This window comes from Eubalaena glacialis, chromosome 9 (genome assembly GCF_028564815.1).
Source record: "Eubalaena glacialis isolate mEubGla1 chromosome 9, mEubGla1.1.hap2.+ XY, whole genome shotgun sequence".
NCBI classification, from domain to species: Eukaryota; Metazoa; Chordata; class Mammalia; order Artiodactyla; family Balaenidae; genus Eubalaena; species Eubalaena glacialis.
This window is the reverse complement of record NC_083724.1, coordinates 33,994,308-34,018,160: the sequence shown is the minus strand read 5'-3', so window position 1 is coordinate 34,018,160 and position 23,853 is coordinate 33,994,308. Positions and strand designations below refer to the sequence as shown.

At 50.0% G+C, this 23,853-nt stretch overlaps 1 protein-coding gene across 5 annotated transcripts in view; it reads left to right on the top strand.

The window, feature by feature from the left end:
- COL15A1 (collagen type XV alpha 1 chain) overlaps positions 1-23,853 on the top strand; it is a 98,205-nt gene that overhangs the window by 43,117 nt on the left and 31,235 nt on the right. For 3 of the 5 annotated variants that reach the window (XM_061200195.1, XM_061200194.1, XM_061200196.1), the window contains 15 exons: positions 1,930-2,039; positions 4,510-4,665; positions 5,856-6,008; positions 8,013-8,162; positions 8,640-8,780; positions 11,262-11,312; positions 12,490-12,576; positions 13,743-13,868; positions 14,749-14,811; positions 19,818-19,853; positions 20,271-20,411; positions 20,593-20,661; positions 21,482-21,517; positions 21,623-21,706; positions 23,003-23,068. In XM_061200195.1, coding sequence (XP_061056178.1) covers positions 1,930-2,039; positions 4,510-4,665; positions 5,856-6,008; positions 8,013-8,162; positions 8,640-8,780; positions 11,262-11,312; positions 12,490-12,576; positions 13,743-13,868; positions 14,749-14,811; positions 19,818-19,853; positions 20,271-20,411; positions 20,593-20,661; positions 21,482-21,517; positions 21,623-21,706; positions 23,003-23,068 — 1,469 coding nt within the window. The remainder of the gene's footprint in view (positions 1-1,929; positions 2,040-4,509; positions 4,666-5,855; positions 6,009-8,012; positions 8,163-8,639; positions 8,781-11,261; positions 11,313-12,489; positions 12,577-13,742; positions 13,869-14,748; positions 14,812-19,817; positions 19,854-20,270; positions 20,412-20,592; positions 20,662-21,481; positions 21,518-21,622; positions 21,707-23,002; positions 23,069-23,853) is intronic. The other 2 variants (XM_061200198.1, XM_061200197.1) reach the window with 2 other exon arrangements.

Below are 23,853 nucleotides of genomic sequence, written 5' to 3'. Positions count from 1 at the left end.
GAAGTCTGTTTGTGAGAGAAGGTATACAGTACTGAATAGAAAAAAATTATATAATAATTTAATAAAGTTACAATACCAGCAAGGAGTCAGGGTGTAGCTGTGGAAAGACTGCTGGATGAGACCCTTTGGACGGAAACCCTGCTCAGCCACCTCTTTGCTGTCGGGCGTGGGCAAGTTGCTCAACATTTCCAAGCTTTGGATTCCTCCGCCGTCCACTGCGAGGGTTCACAACCCCTGCCTCCCGGGTGGATGAGAGGACTGAATGTTGTGGCTGCGGGTGTGGAAGTGGTTTGTGAATTGCACATGCTGCTCTCCTGGGGGGAATTAGGATCTCAGAGCGAGGGGCTAGGAGGGGGCAGAGGCTGCAGGGCCAGAAGGCGAGGGCCTCCCCTAGACTGAGGGGTGAGTGCATAGGAGGCGGGACCCAGCCTAAGCACAGCTCGCCTGTTCCCCGGCATCTGCCAGATTACTTCTGTGGCAGACAGAAGGCCAAGCAGAAGCAGCAGAGCTGGCTAGAGGTCCTCATTCTTGTTGAGCAGACAGCTCAGTGAGGAGGAAGGGGCTGAACTCCGAGCCCTGTCCCTGGCTAGCAAAAGCCTCCCAAGAGTTTTATCCCAAGGGTCCCTGACACCATCTTGGCGTAGGACCTTTGTCACCCCACCTCTGTCCTCCAAGGGGTGGGAACTCAGAGGCCTGGGGTCCCTCTGGCTGCTAGCACAGCACCCCCTGGTGGTCAGAGCAGGGAGGACGAGAGAGCAGTGAGAGACTGACCACTCCTGGGCATTCAGTCTTTTAAGTGCATGTGGGCACAGGGTCCCTTGAATAGTTCAGCACCTCCCCCCTCGACAGTGTCCTTACCATGGGACGTGCATGAGCACAGTGTGTGTGGAAAGGGCTGGCTTCCGGGCCCCTTCGCAGCCTCTTATGTGGGACCTTGTTCCTCCTCTGCAAAACGGGGTTAATAATCACAAGGTGTTAGTGTGCAGATCAGAGCAGGACACACACCGTGGGGTGATATTGGGGATACTGAAAACGTAGGATTCCTGCCTTGGTTCTGCCCACCCGCTGCGAGGTGGTGTGGAGGTGGTTGTGGGTAGGACAGATGGGCCAGCCGGAGGCTTCCAGGAGGGAGTGCGTGGGATGTGCTTAGCCTGCAGCCCAGCCTGTAACAGGCAGGCATTCATGTTAGTATAATGTCTTTTTCTTTGCTTTAGGACTCCATTTGTTTTTTTAAATTGCAAAAGAAATACGTGCTTGTGGTAACAGTTCAATCAATGCCGAGTTGTATGAACCAAAAAAATAGTTTCCTCTGCTGTCCTCTGGAAGAAACCAATACTGTTAAGTACTGTGGTTTAGCCTAGTATGTGTGGTTTATCTGCACACACATATATACATAATTATCTATATATTTTATATGTTATATATAAAAATTAATGTGTTAATTATATAATAATATATATAATGATGATAAAACATGTATTCTCATATAAAGTTTTTCTTCCTTTTGCAAATGTAGAACCACACTGACAATGAACATTTATCCCTTGCTAACTATATGTCAGGTCCTCAGTACCTTTCTCGCATTAGTTTAATTAATCCTTGTAACACATAATCCTCAAAATGACCCTAGGAGACAGGAATTATGATCCCCTCTTTATAGGCAAGGAACCTGAGCCACAGGGTAAATGCCTTGCCGCAGGTTACATTCCTAGTAAGCGGCAAAGCAGGGTTCTCACCCTATAGCTGGTGCCAGAGCCTGTGATCAAAACCACCATGTAATACTGCATTTCGTTGTCCGGTTTTCTGCAACATTTTTTCCCTCTTAATCCTGTATTATGGACATCTTTTCAAGTCATAGGTGAAGAGAGACCACATTCTTTTTCATTTGCAAAATGCAGTTATTAAGTGCAGAATGCCTGCTTCCTGTAGGGTCTGGTGAGATCCTGAATGACACACTGGAGACAGTTGATACTGTGGACGGTTCCCCCGTTACTGACACTGGCTCGGGGGATCGGGCCTTCCTTCATGTCATTGAAGAGGTGAGTGAATGGTAAATTTCATCTGAGTCAGTAGTACATTTGCTTGCTTATTTCAGACTTGATGGTGACTTGTCTTGGGCACCATAGAGAGTCACAGGGTTTTAGTTGAATATCAGGGAGACTGCCTCCCTCCTGCTGGTACAGAGAAGGCGGGAGTCCCAGGGCCCCAGAGTCTCCCCAGGGATGCACCAGGACAGGGGAGGAGAGGCAGGTCCTCAAACCTGCCCGGAGATGAATGCTGGGTTCTCAACACGGTGCCCGCCTCCCTCTTGTTGTGAAGATGCACAGCGTCTTCTGCCCTTTGAGCCCCTTCAAGAGAGAATGAGATTAACTGCAGGTGTGTTTGCTCTATTGTTTGGTAATTGGCTTTTACACTTGCAAAGCCAGTTGTTTAAATGCTGGACATGGGAGTGTGCCAAATTAAAGCAAATTATGTTTCTCACCTCTGGCCTCTGCTAAAAACCTTGTGTCAGCTCATTCTTTCCCCTATCCTGGCATGAAAACTCAAGACACTTCTCTCCTCTCCCAGTTACTATCTGGTAACATCCTATTTTCACAGGTATTTCCAAAATCCCTGCAGCATAATATCAAAAATTCGATAAAAATACAAATATAACCAGGAGCCAGGAAGGGAAGGAAGCATGGTTAGGGATATTTCCTCTCTGTTTTCTTACTTCTTTCTCCTCCCTCTCATCACTCCCCCCCCGCCCCCCAGAAAGTCTGGCCCACCTGGAGAAAATGACACAGTTTTATCAGACAGTGATCTGGGCCTTTTGTGGGGAAGATATCTGGTTGCTGGAACATTCTCTCACGGGGGCTTTTGTGATTCCTTAGAGGTCCTCCTGCAGGGAATCTAGGACCCAAGTCCATTTTTGGCCTTTTAACTTCTGCCTGGGCTTCTACCCTGTGCTGGTCACCCTCATCCTCTAGGGGGCCCTTTGGGTGGGAGTCCATCTCCAGATGGCTTTAGCTGGCTCCCTTTGGAAGGGTCATATCAGTCAATCACCAGGAAAACAACTGCAGGGCAGATATCTCTGTCTCTCTCTCTTGACTCAGTCTGGATGGCTCCCTGCTTTTGCCTTTGGTATTTCCCTAGAGGGAATCAAACACCAGTCCCTTTGCCTCCCAAAGTCCAAACACTACATACCCAGCTCACCAAATGGTTTGTAGTGGGGGCCAGGGGGGAGCCACAGCAAGCAGAAAATTGTCTCCAAAGGAATTCTTACAAAAGTCTGTAATCACTCAACCCCTAAATGAATTCTTTACCTTTTCTTACATAGCCGAAGGCAGGTGGTGGGCAAATGCTGATAGAACTGATTCCATTTCATTGTCTCTTTGCCTGTCCCATGTAAGTCGTCTGGCTCCTTTTTTTAGAACACGGAGGTTACCTGAGGCTTATGGAATTGTACTTGTACTTTGGGGCTTTAGCTGACATTGAGTCAGAAAAAAAATCTCATTTTAAAATCCTATGACATCAGCTTTTCTCTGTTTTGAGGGGACGATAATTCTGTAAGGATTTGATGTTATATGGAAAAATGGTTCTATAGGCCAGTAAGTTTGGGGAATGAGCCACTCTGTATCCTTCTTACAGAGAAGGCTCTGAGAAGTCCTTCAGCAAAGAAATATGTCTAACTCTGATCAGCCTAGTGTTTTTAGTATCCAAAAGAACTACATTTTTGGGGGGTTCCCTGGTTGCCTAGTGGTTGGGATTCCAGGCTTTCACTGCCGGGGCCAGGGTTCAATCCCTGGTCGATCCCGCAAGCCATGAGGTGTGGCTGAAAAACAAAAAAACCCCAAAAGAACTACTTTTTGCAGCAAAATGAAGCAAAACCCCACCCAAATTTTTTTAAAAAACAAACCTTTGTGAAGCTGAGATAAAGCATAGTCGCTTTGGTGACACCAACAGCCAAAGCTGCTCTCTGTTGCCGTTTCCTGCATCTGCTGTGTAACCTTCAGAGAATCCGCCTGTGAATTTCCCACGGAAACTGAGTCACAGGGAAAGAGAGGGGTGTCCAGTCTGGAGAAGGCTGAGAAGGACGGGGCTGCCGCCTGCGTATCTCTGAAGCACCATCATGGACGAAGACACTTGCCCTGTTCTTATGGCCCCTGGATGTGCACATAGGGGAGGTCACAGGGAGGAAGACAGGTCTAGATTGAAGTGTCTAGCGCTGTAGCAGGAGGCATAGCTATATGTGTCTCAGGAGGCACTGATCTCCCAGTCACTGGTGTGGCAAACAGATGCTTGGAATCACATGGGAGACACACGTGCCTTGCAGTCTCTCCTGCCACAGGGATTCTGGGACTGTTGTGGAGCTGTGGTAACATCACAGATAACAAAGTGCCTTGAGGAAAGAAGCTACAGAAATGCAAGCTGCCGGAGGGCACAGGCAGTCAGTCTTCTCCAGCCACAGCCACCTTGATCGGGGGCATGGGCAAGTGGCGTGGTCCCTAGTGATGCCTTTGTTCCCAGGGTCCACATATGGAAGAAGGTTTGGCAGCAACAGCAGCAGCTGGGGAGGCCGAGGTGTCCATCAGCACTGCCAGGGAAGCAGAGGCCGGCAGTGTGCCCACCGAGGGACTGACCCTCTCCATGTCCACCGAGCACCCTGGGGAAGGGGTCACTCTGGTAATTAGCTGAGAGTACATGCTCCACTTCACTTGCTTCTGGAGTTTGGTGGCGTCTCAGGTGGGAGCAGTCACTGGCCTTCCTCACCTGTTTGCAAAGGACAGAGTGACAGCCTTGTGGGGCCGAGTCCCAGTAGACACTGATTTGGAGGCCGAGGCCTCTGTTGACTCATTCAGCAGGTGTTTGTGGAGTGCTGTGCTGGGCTCCAGGTGACTAGGATAGACCCAGCTCCTGGGAACAGAGAGGGAAGCGGGACAACAGAAGAAGCACAGGGGAGCATCAAAAGGGGCCCAGAGCCCAGACTCTGGGGGCCAGGAAGCCTTCCTGGGGAAAGGAGGCTGAAGGCGAGACCAGGGGGATGCTTAGAAGTGATGGGAGTGAGACGTGTTCAGGAGGTGGGCCAGCGGGAGCAAAGGCCTGGAGGCATCAACAGGAGCACACAAAGACCTAAACAAGCGCAGCATGCCTGTGGGGCCCGGTGTGAGCAATGGGGAGGGGAAATGTGGCTAGAGAAGCCTCTGAGACCGTGGACGCCGTGAGAAGGAGCCTGAGTGTCCAGCAGAAATGGGAAGTCACTGAAGGGTATTTTTTTTTCCCCAGATTTTATACATGCTCTTTAATTTCAGCTTTCAGTAAAACATGAGTGACCTCAGACTCAATTATTTGATCTTAGCTCATTTTCCTTTAAATAATATATAACTTTTATTTATTTTTGCTCTCATTTTTATTTATTTATTAAAAAAATTTTTTTTATTGGAGTATAGTTGCTTTACAATGTTGTGTTAGTTTCTGCTGTACATACAGAAGTCATACAGAGTGAAGTAAGTCAGAAAGAGAAAAGCAAATATCGTATATCAACGCAATATGTGGAATGAAGGGTATTAAAGCAGGAAGTGACGTAGTCACAGTAGGATCTTAGAAAGATTGGGGGAAGCAAGCCTGGAGGCGGGGGGAGGGGGGTGGGTTTGGAGGCTGTGTCTAGGTCTGGGTCAGGGGTGGTGTTTTCTTGCTCTGGGAGTGGCCAACGATGTCACCTCCTGCCAAGAGTCCCAGTGAGTAAAGGCCTGGAAAGCATCCATTGGATCTGTCACCACAATGATCAGTAACCTCGGGGAGGGCAGTTTTAGCTTCCCCTGGCCACAGCGCAGCGGATCAGTGATGGGGCCCCTTTGTGATGTCTTCCTATTCAGGGTCCAGATAACGAAGAAGGTTCAACAGCGACAGCAGCAGGGGAGGCCGAGGTGCCCGTCAGCAGTGCCGGGGAAGCAGAGGCCAGCAGTGTGCCCACCAGGGGACTGACCCTCTCCATGCCCACTCAGGACCCTGGGGAAGGGGTCACTTTGGTAAGGAGTATAAAGTGCTGGAAGGTTGAGGTCACAGCTGGGAGCGGATCCTGGCCTTTTCAGGGGGCCGGTCTCCATTCTGTTCAGCAAATCCAGAAGAACCTGAATGGGGAGGGGACACCTCTCTGACCAAATACTCCCTCAGAGGTGCAGTCTGCCGGTGCCTGGTGAGAGTACTGTGGGCCCTGGAGGCGTGGGGACAGCGCAGGCTGACAGCCCCAGCGGCCCGTGGGGAGATGGGTGAGTCAAGTGAGGTGGGAGTGAGTTCCAGGGCTGATGCAGGGGTCGGGAGCCGGGGTGGAAGAGTGCTGGGTGTGAGTGGAGGAGGTGATGGCGGGCACAGCCATGCCCGTTTCTGGGCGCAAGCACAGGCTGTCAGAGCTCAGTGGAGGGTCCAGGTGCAGGCAGGCCCTGGCAGGGTCCAAGGGCATGGCCAGGCCTTCTCAGCCCTCTCCTCAGGCCTCACAGAGACACTGCTCCCAACTCCTGAAGACAGGATGCAAGTATCCTAGGACACTCAGACTCAACAGATTCAAACCTAGACTCCTGTCTCCACTCCTTTTGTGTTCCCATCTCAGATGATGGAACCATCATCCCCCAGCTGCCTAATCCAGAATTCTCTTCCCTCTTCCTTACTTCCCATGTTCTGTCACGTGTCAAGTCTTGTTGATTTTTCTACCTCAACACGTCACAGATCTCCCTCCTTCTACCCTTCTCCAGCGCCAGCCCCCTGTACCGAGATACCGCATCCCCAGCCCGGGCAATGGTTAAGGCCCTTCCTGGCCTCCTCCATCCTCTCTGCCCCCGGCTCCTTCTGGTGGGGGCAGCCCTCTGCAGAGGGCTTCCCATTGTCCTCGCTGCAGACCCCGCTACCGCACCTGGCCTCCAAGGCTTGTAGGGTCCGGCCTCGCCAGCCTCCAGGGCCACATCTTGGGCCACTGTCCCTGCTCTTGGAGCTCCAGCCTCACTGGCCTTCTTTCAGTTTCTTGAACATGCCTATTTCCTTCTTGCCTTAGAATCTTCCCACACCCTCTCCTCTCTGCCTGGAACCTTTTCCTCCTCCTTCTTCCCTCCGTTAATTCCTGCTTATCCTTTAGAGTTCAGCTCAGACACCGCTTCATCAGGGAGGTGCCTCCCAGGCTGTGAAGTCTCCCCATCAGACACATTCCCAGTACCCCAAACGTCTCCTCGGAAAGCCTCATCACAACTGGCTCCCTACCAGGCCGGAGGCTCTGTGAGGCCAGGGATCACATACCTCTTGCTCATTGATCTGTCTTCATCCCGGCAGATGTTGGGGACTCAGTAGATGTTTGCTGAGTGAGTGAAAAGAGGGGGTTGTCAGGCCATCACATGTCAACACTGGCCTTTGAGATCATTCCACACATTCACTCCCAGCCTTTCACCTCTGGTCTAATGTCCAGACAAGGAAACTTTACAGTGGGGAAGGTATGCCCTGGCCAGGTGACGGAGCTCCCAAGGCCACTTGGCAGTTACTGGATTATTGTAATTAACAAATCGTCACCACCACCATCTCCTGCTTCTTCTTCCTCTTCTCTTTCTTCTCCTTCATCTCTCTTCCCTCCCTCCTTACCTTTCCTTCTTCTTTAAAGGCAAATCCCTTGTCACAGGGTGAGAAAACTAGGGATCAGTTCCCAGTTCTACCAAGTCTTTACTCAACAGAAACTAGAACTTAAGTAGCAGAGCTGTCTGGAGATAGAAGGGCTTCCTGTGGAGGTAGGGAGTGCCAGTTCCTGAGGATGCGCAGGTTTGGGCCAAAGCACGCGGCAGAGGTGTGCTGGAGGGTACTCCGGGGCAGGGAGGGGACGATCCGAGAGGTGCGTTCTAGCCTGGAGCTCTGGGGGTCTGGGGGCTAAGGCTGGTCCTAGATGAGCTGTGACCATGCTTTTATCTGATGGCCTCAGGAGGTTCCTCCCCACAATCACACACCCACCAACCAGGGGTGTGGATGAAGTGTCACGATCACTTATGCCAATTTCATTTCAGGGTCCAATCAGTGAAGAAAGCTTAACAATAGCAGCGGCTGCAGCAAAAGTGCCCCTCAGCACTTTTGAGGAAGAGGAGGCCAGCGGGTTCCCGACTGATGGCCTGGTTCCCCTCACACCCACAGCGGCCCCCAAGCAAGTAGTCACTTCTGTAAGTGTCTCCTAGCATCCTCTCTGCCTCACAGCGGCCTTCCCAGAGCCAAATGCACAGGCAGCTTCGTTAGAGCATTTATCTGGGTCGGCACCAACCAGAGGGAGGCAGGATGTAACTGAAGGAGCATAGCAGAGGGGGTCAGGGGAGCAGGCTTTGTCCTGACCCTCTACCCCCATCTTTGTCCAAGGAGAACTTTCTCGGAATGTGGTCCAAAGTTAGACAGCATTGCTGGGGTGAGAGGCAGTAAGCACCATGACTGGGGAGGGGGTTTAGAGGAGATGCATGTTTCAGAAGGGGATTATGAGTCTGTGCTTCTGTGAGTGTGTCGGGTGTAATGACAGTTGTAGGTAGGAAAGTGCTTTGAAACTGGGCTAGTGCCACCGAAAGGAAAGTCAACAAAACTCCCCAGCAGCAGTGTGCACATTGCATCATGGGTGAGGTGGCTTGATTCATCGTGTTGGTTTGGCTTCTCAGGGTCCTGGTGATGAAGACTTAGCAGCAGCCACAACAGAGCAGCCCCTTCCCGCAGCTGGGGCAGAAGAGTTGGGTGGCGCTCTCCCTGAGGCGCCCCCGCTTCCCATACCCACAGTAGCTCCGGAAAGAGGGGTCCCTCCGGTAAGTGAAGATATCACTTTGCGTAGAGGCATGAAGATTTGACTTGGCCGGTCTTACAGAGGAGAGAAAGAAAGGCCAGAGGGGCTTGCTCCTGGCTTTCCTAGAGGGAGGTTTTCATTTTGGTTTGCAAAATGTGGAATTTGGGCTTTTGAGGGTCCTCCAACCTAGGAACACACAAGGAAGCTGCAGTTTGTGGAGAAGATGCAAGAGGTAAAAACCTAGGGCACCTGGCTTTGTGTCCCAAATTGCCCACTTCTTTAATTGGAATGAGAGCTTTCTAATAGGCAGAGCTGCCTAAAGATACAAAGGCCCATCTCAAATGTCATTAGATTCCATCCTGGAGGTGGGGAAGCTTGTAAGACGTGGCAGGGACTGTAGAGGAAATAGAAGCATCAGAGGTGTGTTTGTGTGTGGTGGGGGGGAGGGGGGAGAGGGTCACCTTCAGGTCCCTTCCAACACGAGTTTTTGGGTTGCAACTGTACGATCTCACACAAATCCCTTTCTTTGGGCTTCAGTTTCCTCATCTGTAGAAGAGGGTGGCTGTGAGGTCAAGTCAGAATGCAGGTCAGGGAATGTTCGGAAAGTTCTATGCACAGGTGCGAGGTTGTCACCATTTAAGGGCTGTGACTTTGTCTTTTAGAAGTGGGAAGCCCCCCCACATACACATCACTCAGCAACATAACGCGAGTCGTGCTTTATCTGTTCCCCCTCCTACAGCCATCTTTTTGGAGTGGAGGGAAGGGGAAGACTGGAGTATTTTAAAGCAAATCCCAAACATTGTATCATTTAACTCATAAACATGTTAATGTGTATTGTTAATAGGTTGATCTGGGACCTTTTTTTCCCCTTAGCCACAGTGTCATCCATCAGTGGTAATAATGGATGTGATTATCCATCTAACAAAATTGACAGTGGTTCCTTCATATTATCTAATACCCTAGTTATTTAAAAGTGCCTTTTTGCACTTAGTTTGAATCTGAATCCAAACAAGGTCTGCTTTGTGTTTGGTTGATGTGTCTCTTAAGTCTCTTTTGGTCTATGATTGTCTCCCACCTACTTTGTTCTTTTTGCCATTGATTTATTGGGAAACCTGGTTCAGTTGTCCTTAGATCCTTTATATTTTGTTCTTTGAGAAGCTGGCACTTGGTGAGGGCCCAGTGAGACCAGCTATGCTGGTGACAGTGTCAGTGGTTTACTACTGCTGAGAAGTTCTTGGTCAACACATATCAACACCATAAAACTGCGTATTGTTGACCCAGACACTTTTGTTCTAGGAATCAATCCTAAAGGAGATAGTCTGATATGTAAAAAGGCTTTGTGTACGTGGATGTTAATCTCATTATTGTCCATAATGGAAAAAAAACTAGACACAGTTTAACTAGCCAACAATAGGGGAGTTAACTGAATTAAAGGATGTTCAAATAATGCAACATTATGCAGTTATTAAAATTATACTTATTAGGAATATTTAATGATGGAGGAAAATACTTACCATATAATGCTAAGTGGAAAAAAAGCTGGTTATGAACTTCAGTATACTGACTGGGCCGACCCTGGAGGAGTCCTAGCCTAGTGGGACCAACACACGCACAACTGAGCTTCAAGTCAGGTGGTCCTACTGTGGTCTTAACTATTTAAAAATAGACACATGCAAAAACCCTGGAAGGAAGTACCCTCCCTAAATGTCAGCAGTTGTGGCCTTAAAGTAGTAGAGCTGTGAGGGTTGGTAGGTTCCTAATATATGGTGGTTTTTCTGTCAAGGGGGCTTCTGACTTTTCCAATGAGATGTTTAAAACAATTTTTTTTTAATTTTTCTTTTTTGGCCTCTCCACGTTTGCGGGGGTCTTAGTTCCCCGACCAGGGATTGAACCCGGGCCACGGCAGCGGAAGCACAGAGTCCCAACCACTGTACTGCCAGGGAATTCCCATCCAATGAGATTTTTAAAAAGCTCCAAGAAGAGAGAGAGGGGGAGAGAGGTGTGGGGAGAAAGGTGAAAGAGAGAGACGAACATGCAGGATTTCATCATGGCACATAAGTAATGAAGATAGATCACCCTAAGTGCCTGTGTCAGGAATTTGTGATGAATTGAAATGGGTGCCCCAATTCCTGAGCAGACAGTTTAATAACACAATAGGGACAGTCTTGGGAGTACCCACTCTGGAATATCTTTTGGCTCATTTTGAAACTCAGAGTCACCCAAGGCAGTGGGTGAGAGGGGCATTCATGTCTGGCTCTGCCACACCCCTCTCTCTGTTTATTCATGTATAAAATGGGGATTGTAGAACTTTCTCCCTGGGATGTGGTGAGGATTAAATGAATTAATACATGGAAAACTTTACCTGGCACGTAGTACACGCTCAACAAATTAGGTATGTAGAACTCCTGCATAAGCCTCCTCTTGAAATAAGCACAGTTTCGGGAGAGAGGAGGGGAGAGTGGGAGGGGTGCCCAGTGTTCCACTGACATCTTGTTCTCTTTAGGGTGAAGCTGGGGAGGGACTTCCTGGCCCCCTTGGACCTGCTGGACCCACGGTGAGATTCCCACCCAGGGTTGTCACATGCACAGTGTGCAGGGGCCGGGGATGCACAAAACAGCCACAGGCGGATCCTTCCCGTCTGCCCCCAAGTGCCATCCAGTCAGAGCTCATTTCTCTTTCCTGTACCAGGACTCTCTCAGAGAGTCCAGGAGCAGAAACCATTTACATCCCGTTTATATCCTGTGCCCTGAAAGACCCCCAGGTCCCTCAAACTAAGCACATCCCAAACTGAGCTTGTCACCATGCTTCCAGGCCTGCTGTCCCCCCAGGGTTCCCCTGCTCTGGGAATGGTACCCCATCTTCCTGATCATGAAGAGAGAAGCCAGGAAACATCCTCGAGTGCCCCCCCTCAATCCAGTCAGTCCCGAAGCCCCCGAGTCTAGCTGTGCAGCACCTCCTCATCCCTTGGATGCTGGCAACAGCCTCCTGTCTCCTCGCCTTTATATCATCACCTCCCTTCTCCCACCTACACGCCCACACTGCCACAATCTGCCTAAGCTCAGCTCTAACCCCTAACCCAGCTCTTCCTTATTCGATGATTGAATTAGGCCTTGCCTGGTTCCCATCTTCAGGAACTAAGTACCAGAAAGGTGTTTTGGAAGTTTCCTTTTGTTCCTTGGAGGAATTTGATGGCATTCAACAAGTACATAATGAGTGCCTTCTCAGTGTCAGATCTCATGCTGGACACTGGGCACCCAGAGATATCTCAGGATTGGGCCGACCCTGGAGGAGTCCTAGCATAGTGGGACCAACACACGCACAACTGAGCTTCAAGTCAGGTGGTCCTACTGCTAAATCCAGACCCCCGCAGTGGCTGGTGGGAACACAGAGTAGGAGAGGTGAATTCTCTCTGAAAATGGGGTTGGGTAGGGCTCCATGGAGGAGGTGACCATGGAACTGGGCCTTGAAGGATGAGTAGGGATTTGAAAGGCAGCAAAAGAGGCTGTGAAAGTGTGTCCTGTGTTTGAGGACTGGCTGTGTGTTGGCCGCACAGCTGGGAGGGGGAGAGGGAGGAGGGCAACTGTAGAGGGGACCGGGAGAAAAAGCCAGAAGGAAAGTTGGCAGCAGCAGTTATAGGGCCACAGAATATATATGGGAAGACTTTCAGTGACACAGCTGTCCTTGGAGAGTAGCAGGTGAAACCAAGCCGTGGGAACTTTTTCTCTGTACAGGTGGGAGTGGAGGCTGAGGGCTCCAGCCTGGGCTGGGGCTTGGACGTCGGCTCTGGTGACCCAGTGCGCAGCGAGGAACTGTTAAGAGTAAGTGTGAAGGGTTAAACAGCCTAGTGTCGGGGGCAGCCTTCACGAGGATCCAGGAGGGAGGGACACAGGGGCCAATAACAGATGAAAGCAGATTGCCACCGTTGATAACTCTTGCGGCTGATGGTGGGCTCCTGGGACTCGCTATACTTTCCCCTCTACATTTGTATGTGTTTGGCATTTCCGTCTTCCATCAGTTTTAAGTGAGTCTGAGCCTTAGTTTATAGTTAGGAGCCCCACTTTGCCACTTGCCTCCTTCCCCCGGTAGCCTTCTCCAGCAGGCTCTTCCACAGCACGTATGCCCATGACCTTCACCTCTACCACCTGGCTCTGCCCCCCACCCCCTTACCCATTACAGAGACCTGCTGGCCTCTTCTCTAGGTAGCATTTCACACTTTGGCTTCCAGACCCTTCTCAAAATCCTTCCTACCCTGAGGCGGCCCCCTCCCTACCTCTCCAGACCACTCTTTCTGCCTCTTTGGCACCTCTTGCTCCCCCAGCTTCTTGCCCAAGGCTGGGCCCCCACTGGTCCCTCTAGATTTCCCCCGGGAGCACTTCTCTTCTCAGCTGCATCTCGTGCCTCTGTCCCCAGGGCCCCAACCTCATCTCCATCCCTTCCTCTGAGCCCTTGTGCTGAACCCCCACCTAGAAGGCTCCACTCGGCTGCCCTCTGCTCACTCATCATGACAGGGCTGGAAGGGTTCAGGACTCACTGGATGAGTGGAGCGGGACCCAGCTGGGACTTCCAAGCTGGTGGCATCAGCCAACCCAGCCCGAGGCTAAAGAGACTAGTACATTGCAGGGATGTTTTTAATAAGGGTTAACAATAGGCAGTTTTGGACTAACCTCTCAGGTAATCAGAAAACTAAATTAGAGCATCTCTGAGAATTCCAACAAATTATATTTTTATTATGTACATACATCTAGGGAGAAAACATGATATAATGCGCTTAAAAAGACCTGGATTCAAATCCCAGCTCTTCTCCTCATTAGCTGTGTGTGTGAGCTCTTGAGCAAGTCACATCATGTCACTAAGCCTCAGTTTCCCCATCTTCTAAGTAGGAATACCAGTCTCTACTTGTAGAGTTGTTTTCAGAAATGGAGTGAATGGAACATATATATTTGTCCCCTCCTGCACTGTTTCTTAACAAGGTGTCTATTTTTAGGGTCCTCCAGGTCCCCCAGGCCCACCTGGCTTACCTGGGATTCCAGGAAAACCAGGAACTGATGTTTTCACGGGACCCCCTGGATCCCCTGGAGAAGATGGACCTGCTGGTGAACCTGGTCCCCCGGTGAGCTGCCGAAGCCATTGCCCCTCTGTGCCTATGGGGCTTCCTTTAGCCAGGGAGGGGGTACAGACTGCAGACCCCAGTGCTAAGGCTTACGACAGGGAGTGAGGAGCTAGCTAGCATTTGTAAACAAATTCCTCCTCAGCTGAGACATTACTAAGACTCATAAGAAGCGGCAGCCGGGCTTCTCTGGTGGCTCAGTGTTTAAGAATCTGCCTGCCAATGCAAGAGACACGGGTTCGAGCCCTGGTCCGGGAAGATCCCACATGTGGCAGAGCAACTAAGCCCATGCACCACAACTACTGAGCCTGAGTGCCTAGAGCCCATGCTCCGCAACAAGAGAAGCCACCGCAATGAGAAGCCCGTGCACCGCAACAAAGAGTAGCCCCTGCTTGTCGCAACTAGAGAAAGCCTGCGTGCAGCAATGAAGACCCAGCACAGCCAAAAATAAATAAATAAAATAAATAAATTTATTTTTTAAAAAAAGCAGCAGCAGCCAAGAAAAACATTATCCTACACATTGTTTCACTGCTTTATCTTAGTATAGGAAATGCAAGCTCTTGTAGAATCTTGGAATCATAGAGCACCAGCGCTGGGCCCGGGGTGGGAGGCCCCCACAAATCACCTAGTCCAGCCCTGCCCCCGACTCCCCACAGAAGAGAAAATGCAACCCAGAGAGTGAAGGACCCTCGTCCACAGATGCACAGCCGGCCGTGGCTGAACTGGGGCCAGGACAGGTGTTCTGCTATGGGCTGACACAAGGCTTTGGACCCACTGGCCTCACCTGCTGGGTCTTCCCAGCCCTGGCCTCCTTTTCCAAAGAGGGTTCATATTTGATTCTTCTCAGAGATGTTGTGGGCTGATTATCCTTGATGTTCCTCAGGGCCCTGAGGGAAAGCCTGGACTTGATGGAGCCTCCGGCCTTCCTGGAATGAAAGGGGAGAAGGTACGGAGAAGAGGGGGGCGGGTTCCAACACGGAGAATCACCAGGCCCACCCTGCCTCTCTGACCTCTAAGCCTGACCTTGCCTCTGATCCCATCCTGGTCCGCATGCTGGATGTCTCCCCCTCCCGGAGCTCTTTATGCCCAAACCTGCACTCAGCGCCTTCCCCTGCCCACTCCTGCATGTCCCCAGCTTCCGTGAATGGCACTGCCATCTACCCAGTCCCCTGGACTCAAAAGCAGAGTCTTCTCTAACTCCTCCCTCCTCTCCCTTTCCTACCATGAACCATCTGTTGCCAAGACTGGCCAATCTGATGTCCACCTCTCTCTCCGCCCTGACCTGGCGTTCGTCTCTCCTTGCCTGCAGTGTGGCATCAGGCTCCTTGCTGGTGCCCCCTTCTCCCCACCCTGCCCAGTCCATCTTCCTAGAGCAGGCTGTCAGCACTCACTGCCCTCTCCACTGAGAAAGCGCCAGCGGCTCCCCGTTGCCTGCAGGACAGAGCCCTCACTATGTGCAGACCTTCAAGGCCCTTCCTGACCCACCTTTCCAGCTGCACCTCCCGCTGCCCCCTTACACACCCGGCCTCCAGGCCAGCCAGCCAGCCCTACTGAAAGGCTCTGGGCTTGCACAGCCTCCTGGCCCTGGCCTGTGGTTTCCTCTCTGGGCTGTCCTTTCCCTTTCCTCATTCTCAGAAGCCCAGTTCAGATATACCCTCTGGGAAGCTCTCCTGGACTCTGTGAGCAGAAAGCACCCCTCCTTCCTCTGCTTCCCGTTAGCACAGTACTGATTCTGCGGGACCCCTCCAGCCAGGGTCACTGAAGCTGTTCGCTTACCAGTCTGCTCCCAACCCCAGCCTTACAAGCAGGGCGTGAGCACTGTCTGTGTATCCTTAGAACCTAGCCCAGGCTTCTGTGAGCAGTTTGATGCATGAATGAAACTTCTTCAGGTGCCCTTTTCACCCTCCATTCCTGAGTCTCGCACGCCCTCAGTCTCTCCCTTCTCTGTAAGCCCCTGCAGTCTTCTGTTAAGCTACATGGTGCTGTGGGGCGGGGTTCCTGCCCCTACTGCATTCCCATGTTCCACAAAGGGGGGCAATAAAGATGAGGTGAGCTTCCTTCTAGAGATGTAGTCATGAGCTTCACTGGGGTTCAGAGGAGGGAGGAGCCTCCCCGCTGGGGTGGGGAGTGGAGGCCTTCTGTGTACGCCACCTGGACGGAGTTGTGGAAAGTGCTGACTCCCTAGACACCATGCTTGTCACTGAATTTCCAGTTTCCGTCAGCTCTCAGGAGTATTTTTATTGAAACAGTAACTCGATTTTCGTGGAAAGCTCATTTCTCAGAAAAAGAAGAAAGAAACAATTGTCGAGCTTTATAGAACTCATTTTACACGTACTGACTGTTTCATAAGAAATTAAATTTTGCAGGAAACATCACAAGACTTACTCTCATCTTCTTTGTTCTTCTTACCAGCTTCCCTGCCCCGCCCCTCCCCCCCACACCCCTCCCCCACACCCCTCCCCACACACCCTCCCCACACACCCCTCCCCACACACCCTCCCCACACACCCCTCCTCACACACCCCTCCCCCACACACCCTCCCACATACACCCCTCCCCACACACCCCTCCCCACACACCCCTCCCCACACACCCCTCCCCACACACCCCTCCCCACACCCCTCCCACACACACCCCTCCCCACACACCCCTCCCCACACACCCCTCCCCACACACCCCTCCCCACACCCCTCCCCACACACCCCTCCCACACACACCCCTCCCACACACACCCCTCCCACACACACCCCTCCCACACACACCCCTCCCACATACACCCCTCCCACACACACCCCTCCCACACACCCCTCCCCCCACACCCCTTCCACACACCCCTCCCCACACACCCTCCCCACACACCCCTCCCTGGCTGGTCTCAGACTTAAGAATACCCACGCCCATGCCCACATCCGCACACAAACACCCTCACAGGTGCACTCTGCAGCTGCTCAGACACTCGGTTGTGCGCAAAGTGGCAGGCTTGCCCAGACTAATTGTGGCAGATAAATCACATTTTTCTTCCTGGAATTTGCTGTGAGGCCTAATTTGTTGCCCTGTGTGTATATGATGTTTTCTGGTCAAGGAAAAGTAGACTCTAGAAGGACTTGGAAATTTGCATCTGGAGAGCTGGAGGAAAGCCTCGCACATGACATTTACCCCCCACCCCCACGCCCCCCAAAAAAGTAGACCAAGGAGAATAGTCTGAATGTGAAATAACAAAAATTGCTAAAGAAAATGAATAATCTCAGGGGTGTAACACCACATAAGATCCAATGATACATTTGATCCTTGATGCCCCTCCACAATCTCTGCTCAGCTTACACGCCTCCAGTGACAGGGGACTTATTTCCTGCCTTCATATGTACAAGCTGGATAAAATCATCTGTTGCTGAGAAAGATAAATCAAGGTCCCACATATCTTCTAGAACTTCCTTTGAAACTGCTACAAGATATACTCTTGATTTGAAAAGAGTCAGGAAGGCAATTGAAAAAGTATAGTTTTTTACCTTATGAACATCTTTTTCTTGAACGGGGTCAACTGGCAACACAATAATAATGTTTTCAGAGGGTAGAGTCCAAAAGTCAAGAGATGGGACTAAGTTAACGTCTATTTCACAGTATCCCTGACTGTGATTTGACTTGTTACTTGAAAAATGCATAAGGTTGGTACTTCCTTCAAGGACAGATTGTGTCAGGCAGCAGAAGATGGTGTGGCTGGTAACACCCAAGAAAAGCAGACACAGAAACTGTAGCCTGCATATTGGGCAACAAAACTGGAACCCGATTCTTTCTGTTTCTGCCCGGGATAAAAGGTCACACTTAATTTTTCCCAGGTCAGGCCAGCAGGCAGGGAAGTGACAGAGTCTAGCCAGCCAGGCTTGCTTCCTTCTGCAAGCACCCCTCTCCTCCCACCATCCCATAGAGTAACGGGATTCTTTCTGTGATTCTCTCTTCAGGTGTGTCTCTTCTGTTATTCAACCCTTCTGTAGAGTACTTTCTCTCAGCAGTTATATATTTTTGTCTCTAAGGTCTCTAATTGATTTTTTCATTTTTAAAATATTTATTTATTTATTTATTTTTGACTGTGTTGGGTCTTTGTTGCTGTGTGCGGGCTTTCTCTAGCTGTGGTGAGCAGGTGCTACTCTTCATTGTGGTGCACGGGCTTATCATTGTGGTGGCTTCTCTTGTTGCGGAATACAGGCCCTAGGCGTGCGGGCTCTAGAGCGCAGGCTCAGTAGTTGTGGCGCACAGGCTTAGCTGCTCCGCAGCATGTGGGATCTTCCTGGACCAGGGCTCGAACCTGGGTCCCCTGCATTGGCAGGCAGACTCCTAACCACTGCACCACCAGGGAAGCCCTGATTCTTTTCTATAACCACTGTTCTTATTTCATAATAGTTTGTCCTTGTTTCTTGGCTGTAATATCCTCCCTTTTCTCCCTGAGAATATATAGTATTTACTTAGACTCCTGATTGGATCGTGTTCTTAGCTGTTTCCTCAGGAAACCGTCCATGGTTGATGTTGTTGTTTCTCTTTCAGAGTGTTGCCTTTCCTCAAATGTGTAGTGTTTCTTGTTTGTGTGTTTGCTTTAGAAATTGGAATCCCTCTTTAGTCTGTTTCCTGCCTCTGTTTGTACAAATTACTAGGGAGTTGGGTGGTAGCTACTTCTGCAGGTTTCAGGAAAGTGACGGGAGGAGTAGGATGTGCCAGCAGGCAGGGTGCCTCAACAGCTGATCTTAGATGCTTGGGGTACCCCTGGACCTCCCAGGGTCCACTAGGCACCTGGGGCTCTGCCCTATCCCTTTGCTCCAGTAAACAACTCTTATTATCCTTGTAGCAGGAGTGGAAGTGGGAGGTGAGGGGAGATGGGCAGGGCTCCATGGCTATCTAGCTCCAGAATTTCGACCTATCTCCCTGTCAGAGCCACACCCTGCTCCTGGCTTCCACTCCTCCCTTGCCTGATATTTTTCTACCTGTGGTTTCTCTCCACCACTGAAGCCTCTGGCTTCAGCTTCCCATGTTTTCTCTTTGCCATTCCTCAGTGTTTCAGATTCAGTATCACTCGCCATCTTATTTTTGAGCATGACTATTTTGGAACTATCCACTCTGTCATTTCTATGGATTTGATATAGGAAGGGGAATCTGGCCCAGGGAAAGAGGGGTTTGGGAGAAGGCACAGCCTTAGATGGCGGGTGTATCATGGTGTCAGGGCCTTCTGTGTGGCCATGCAATTGCTGGCTTCTTCTCTTGCGGGTGCTTCTGTGGTTTCCTTGGAGATTCTCTAGCTGGGGGCCCCTGACTGCAGTCCTCTGATGTAGTGCAGTGTCTCCTGTGGCTGACCACTCCTGACCATCAGCCCCCATTGGTCCTCCCCTCTATCTGAGCTCGCAGCTGGCTCCTTTCCTTGGGATCCACATCTAACCCCGCAGGAAACCTGTACTGTGTCTCCCATTGGCGGTGGACATGCAAACTGCTTTAGAGGACCCCCCCACCCCCATTCTGGGGCTATTCCAGCCAGCTTTTGGTCTTTAGATTTTTCCAGAAGAGAGCCAGCCATCATCCACATATCTCCAAAAGCCTAGGGAATACATATCAAATTCTTGAAGTCCCTTCCCTTGGCTTCGAGGAGGGGAATCGGGCCCACCCAGTACACTGACAGTTCTCCAAGGGAATTCTTCTACAATCTCTTCCTGGTTAATCTTCAACTTCTCCTTTTCACTCTTGAGGTAGGTAATGAGATAATAGTTGGAAGATGGGTTTCACAAGCTTTCAGCATGACCTGCTTAGCAAACTCACAACTACTGTAATGGGCTCAGTTTTGAGACATCAGTCAGAACTGAGCAGGAAGGGTCCCATTTTAATGTCCTGTTGCTTAAGAGTCTGCAATCCTGCATTTTCTTTTAAACATACCTAATGAAATATATATTAATTGGCCCCCATTTTTTTTTTTTTCAGGGAGCAAGAGGACCTAATGGCTCAGTTGGTGAAAAGGTAAAAAATGAAAATGAAAAAGAAAAAGCTTTCTCCTCCTTCCTCCCCTCTCTCTGGGTTTAGTATAATTGAACTGTTGGGCTAGAGTATTGAATATATAAATGTCATGGATCAGAGAGAAACATCTGGAAGGACCTGCTTGGGGAAGGCAGAACAGCTGGAGCAGAATGAATAACCCACCAGGTTTTCTCCTTTCTCACCCTCTCCACCCTAATTCATTCAATGAGCGCCATTAGCTTATCTCCAAGTGAAATGTCAATTGGCAAGATGGCTGTTTCTGGACAATTAAGTAGCGCTGATCAGAGAATCCAACAATCTAATTAAGTTCAAAGAACAATTTTTTGACTCAGTTGCGGATGTTGCTCCTTCCATGAGTGACTCCAAGGCTAGATAATCAGCCTGTCCCCTTCCTTACAGGGTGATCCCGGCAACAGAGGCTTACCAGGACCCCCAGGGAAAAATGGACAAGTTGGCGCTCCTGGGGTCATGGGACCCCCAGGGCCCCCTGGACCCCCTGGGCCCCAAGGCCCTGGATGTGCAATGGGACTTGGATTTGAGGTACTTTTCCTCCTTTCTGTGGTTAAAGAACAACGTGCACTAAGGACTACTGGAAAGGCCAGCTAACTGAACGCCAAGGTGGTGCTGATTCCCCACTGAGCCCCAGCTCCCAGCACCACACCTGGCGCAGGGAGGTGCTTGGGAATCAGTACTGAAATTCTCATTCTTCTTCCTTCCCTAGGATACTGAAGGCTCTGGGAGCATCAGGCTGTTGCATGAGCCTGGAATCTCTGGACCAACGGCTTCAAGTGTAGGTTGACTTTTTACACCTTCATTTTGAGGACTGTCATGCTGTCACACTGGAGTGGAGAAGCTGTGGGGTGCCATCCTGACTCTGCTACTTTCACTAATTCACCCTCTCTGCGCCTCCAGCTTCCAGCTGTGTGGTGGGGAGACCAGGTGCTCTTTATAGCTTGTTTCTTTGAGGAGTAGCACAGAGGTTTTGCACAAAACATCATGTGGGAAAACTTGAAAATTATCTTTCTCTCTCTCCGCAGTCCCTTACCATCAAGCATCTCTGCTTCATTGCCTCCTTCCTGCTGCCCATTCAAGACTCACACTTTGCCCCGTTTCAGAATCCCATGCTCTTAACAAGTACCCTTCCCCACTACATCTACCCCCCAGGGAGGTGTTGTCCATCTTCTGCTATGATACCTGCTCTCAAGAGGACCAATCCCCAGGATCTCATTATATTTGAGATCCAAGTGGTACCCAGAGCTGAGCACACCAGTGCAGGAGGAGCTGAGCCTCGCAAAGGGGAGCAGCACAGCCCCCTCCATGATTGAATAGGAAGACCTCCACCCCACCCCAGATGCAGAGGGCTCTGGGTTCAGGGTCAAAAGGACACTCACTCCGTGCTGGGAGAGGGCCTCTGGTCCTCTTACTGTCTGTGAGATATTCCTTCCTTCGGACTCTGTAAGGGGAATTTGCCCCTCATCTTTTGCTCCCATTATCTGGGACAAAATCCTTGTAAGAGCTTAGGGAGAGATGGCAAGATGGGAGGATAGATGGAGAGTGGGCAAAGTGAATAGAAAAAAACCCAAAGAATATTTGTTTGTCTGTTTTGCCAGGGTCCCAAAGGAGAAAAAGGAGACCAGGGACCCAAGGTGAGGTCACAGATCTGAAGTGGGGGTGAGAGAAATTTTCAGCCTGGTTCTAGGAGCATTATCCACATACAGTGAATTTTTTTCCACTCTCACTGCTATATCCAGGGTGAAAGAGGGATGGATGGAGCCAGCGTTGTGGGACCCCCTGGGCCCAGGGGGCTACCAGGGCGCATCGAGGTCTTATCTAGTGTGAGTATCACCAGGTATCACCAGCATGGCTGCTTTTGCTAAAGGGGAGGGAAGGTTGTCCACAACTTCAGGGCCTTCAGGGCTGCTCTTTATGCAGGGGACACATAGCTGGCATCTGGTGTTGGAGTTCCTACCTGCCAGCATGGCCCACCTGTCTGTTCCTACCCTGGTACCACTATTGTCACACATAGTGTGTCCAGAACCCTCTCTTCTGGTTGGCAGCATTTGCAGTCAGGAGACTGAGTGTAACAGAGCTGTAACCGAGAGGCAAGGAACATAAGTGGGGGAACGAGGGAGGAAAGATGGTTTAGGTTATGAGAAATCAAGGAAGACTTTCTGGAAGAAGTCTCCTTGAGCAGGGACTTGAAAGCTAAGAAGGATTCACCAGGTAAGTATGGAGGACAGGACTTCCAGAACTCAGGTGGTCAAGACACTCTGAGCCGAAGCACAGAAGAGAAAAACATGGGTGTGTCCAAGGCACAGGGAGCTGATGGGCATGGGGGTGGGTGGAGAGCGATGGAAATTTGGAGAGAAGACTGGGATGTGGGCTGGGACACAGTCACACTCCACTGAATATTAGAACATCACATTTGTGAGAAACTGTGGCCCTTCCAAGAGAAATAATGTCATACTGGTACATGACAGAAAGACAAAAAGTCCCAAATAAGTGGAAAAAAGAATGACTAGAGTTTTTTTTTTTTGAAGTATGATTAAAAAATATCAAGTATAGGTAAGGGTGGAGTGAAGTAGATAATCTCACATACTTTGTTGGAAGTGTAAGTTGTACAGCCCCTTTAGACAGCTCTTTGGCAATCTGTTAAAACTAAAAATGTTCATACCAAAAACTTCCATATGGAAAGACCTCCATGCTGTATGATTGAGTGAAAAAAGCAAGTTGACGAATAATACCTACAGCCTGATGCCATTTATATAAAATAACCACATGGACAAACACACACACACACACACACCCAACAACAGTTTTCTGTGGGTATTAATATTAATTTATAATTATATAACATATAAATATAATATTTAAATTTATATATTTAAAATTATAAAAGAAAAAAGGCATTTATGTATGGTGCAATTTTAAGATTAATCGAAGAGGAAAGTTATAAGGCGGCTCAGGGCTGTGTTGTAAGTGGGAGGGATGGGTGTGTTGGCAGTGGGTGGGTGTTGTCAGTGTCTGCTTGTGTCTGCCATGCGGGGTGACTTCAGTTAAAGCCTCACTGCCAGGAGCAAGGTGGGACACGTGCCACCCTCTGTCTCTTTGTCTGATTTTTCTCTTTTCAGCCTTTGATCAACATCACCCATGGATTCATGAATCTCTCGGACATTCCTGAGCTCATCGGGCCTCCGGTGTGTATCCACAGCTGCCCTAGAGTGAGGGTCCTACCCAGAGGCCCCAGCTGAAACTAAGTTGGGTTGGTTTGGAATCCTTTGAGCTCCTGAAGCATAGAGCTAGAGTGTCTTGAAGTAGTAGAATAGAAAGAGAGCTTTGCATTTCTGAGAAGTTGCTGTCACATTGATTTGTGCAGGGAGTTTTGTCCAATGCAGTGGAAGCTTCCAGTCCCTTGCATCAGAAATATGTGTAATGGAAATCAGAGAATCATAAGTAACAAATTGATTGATGTCTGAGCAGTGCTTTGGGCATGCTTTTATTTACATGATCTCATTTCCCAGAATGGGAGGAGCCTAGAGAGACCTATCCTTGTGCTGATGGGGAAACTGGCGCATGAGGAGGGAACGTGACTGGCTTCAGTCTTTCTGGCCCCATTTAGAGATCAGGAACACACAAAGAAGCTACCTTATTTCTGCAAGTCCACAGCGTCAGTCCATGACACAACAGGACCTAAGAGGAAGGAAGCTTCCTCCTGCAGTCTGTGCAATGAATCCACACTGCATCTTCCATATCTGCTGGTGACAGCTGGGGAGAGAGGAAAGAGCTCTGGCCTTAGGAGCCTTGGGTTCCAGCCCCATCTCCTCTACATAATGCTCTGAGACTCTCATCATCTCTCTGATAACACCTCTCCAGCCTTTGGGGCAGCTTATAAGACGTGATGGATGCGAAACTGCTTTGCAAACTGTGGCACTCTGTGGAAGCCGACATGGAGATTGAGGCTTATACTTCCACAGCTGTGCAG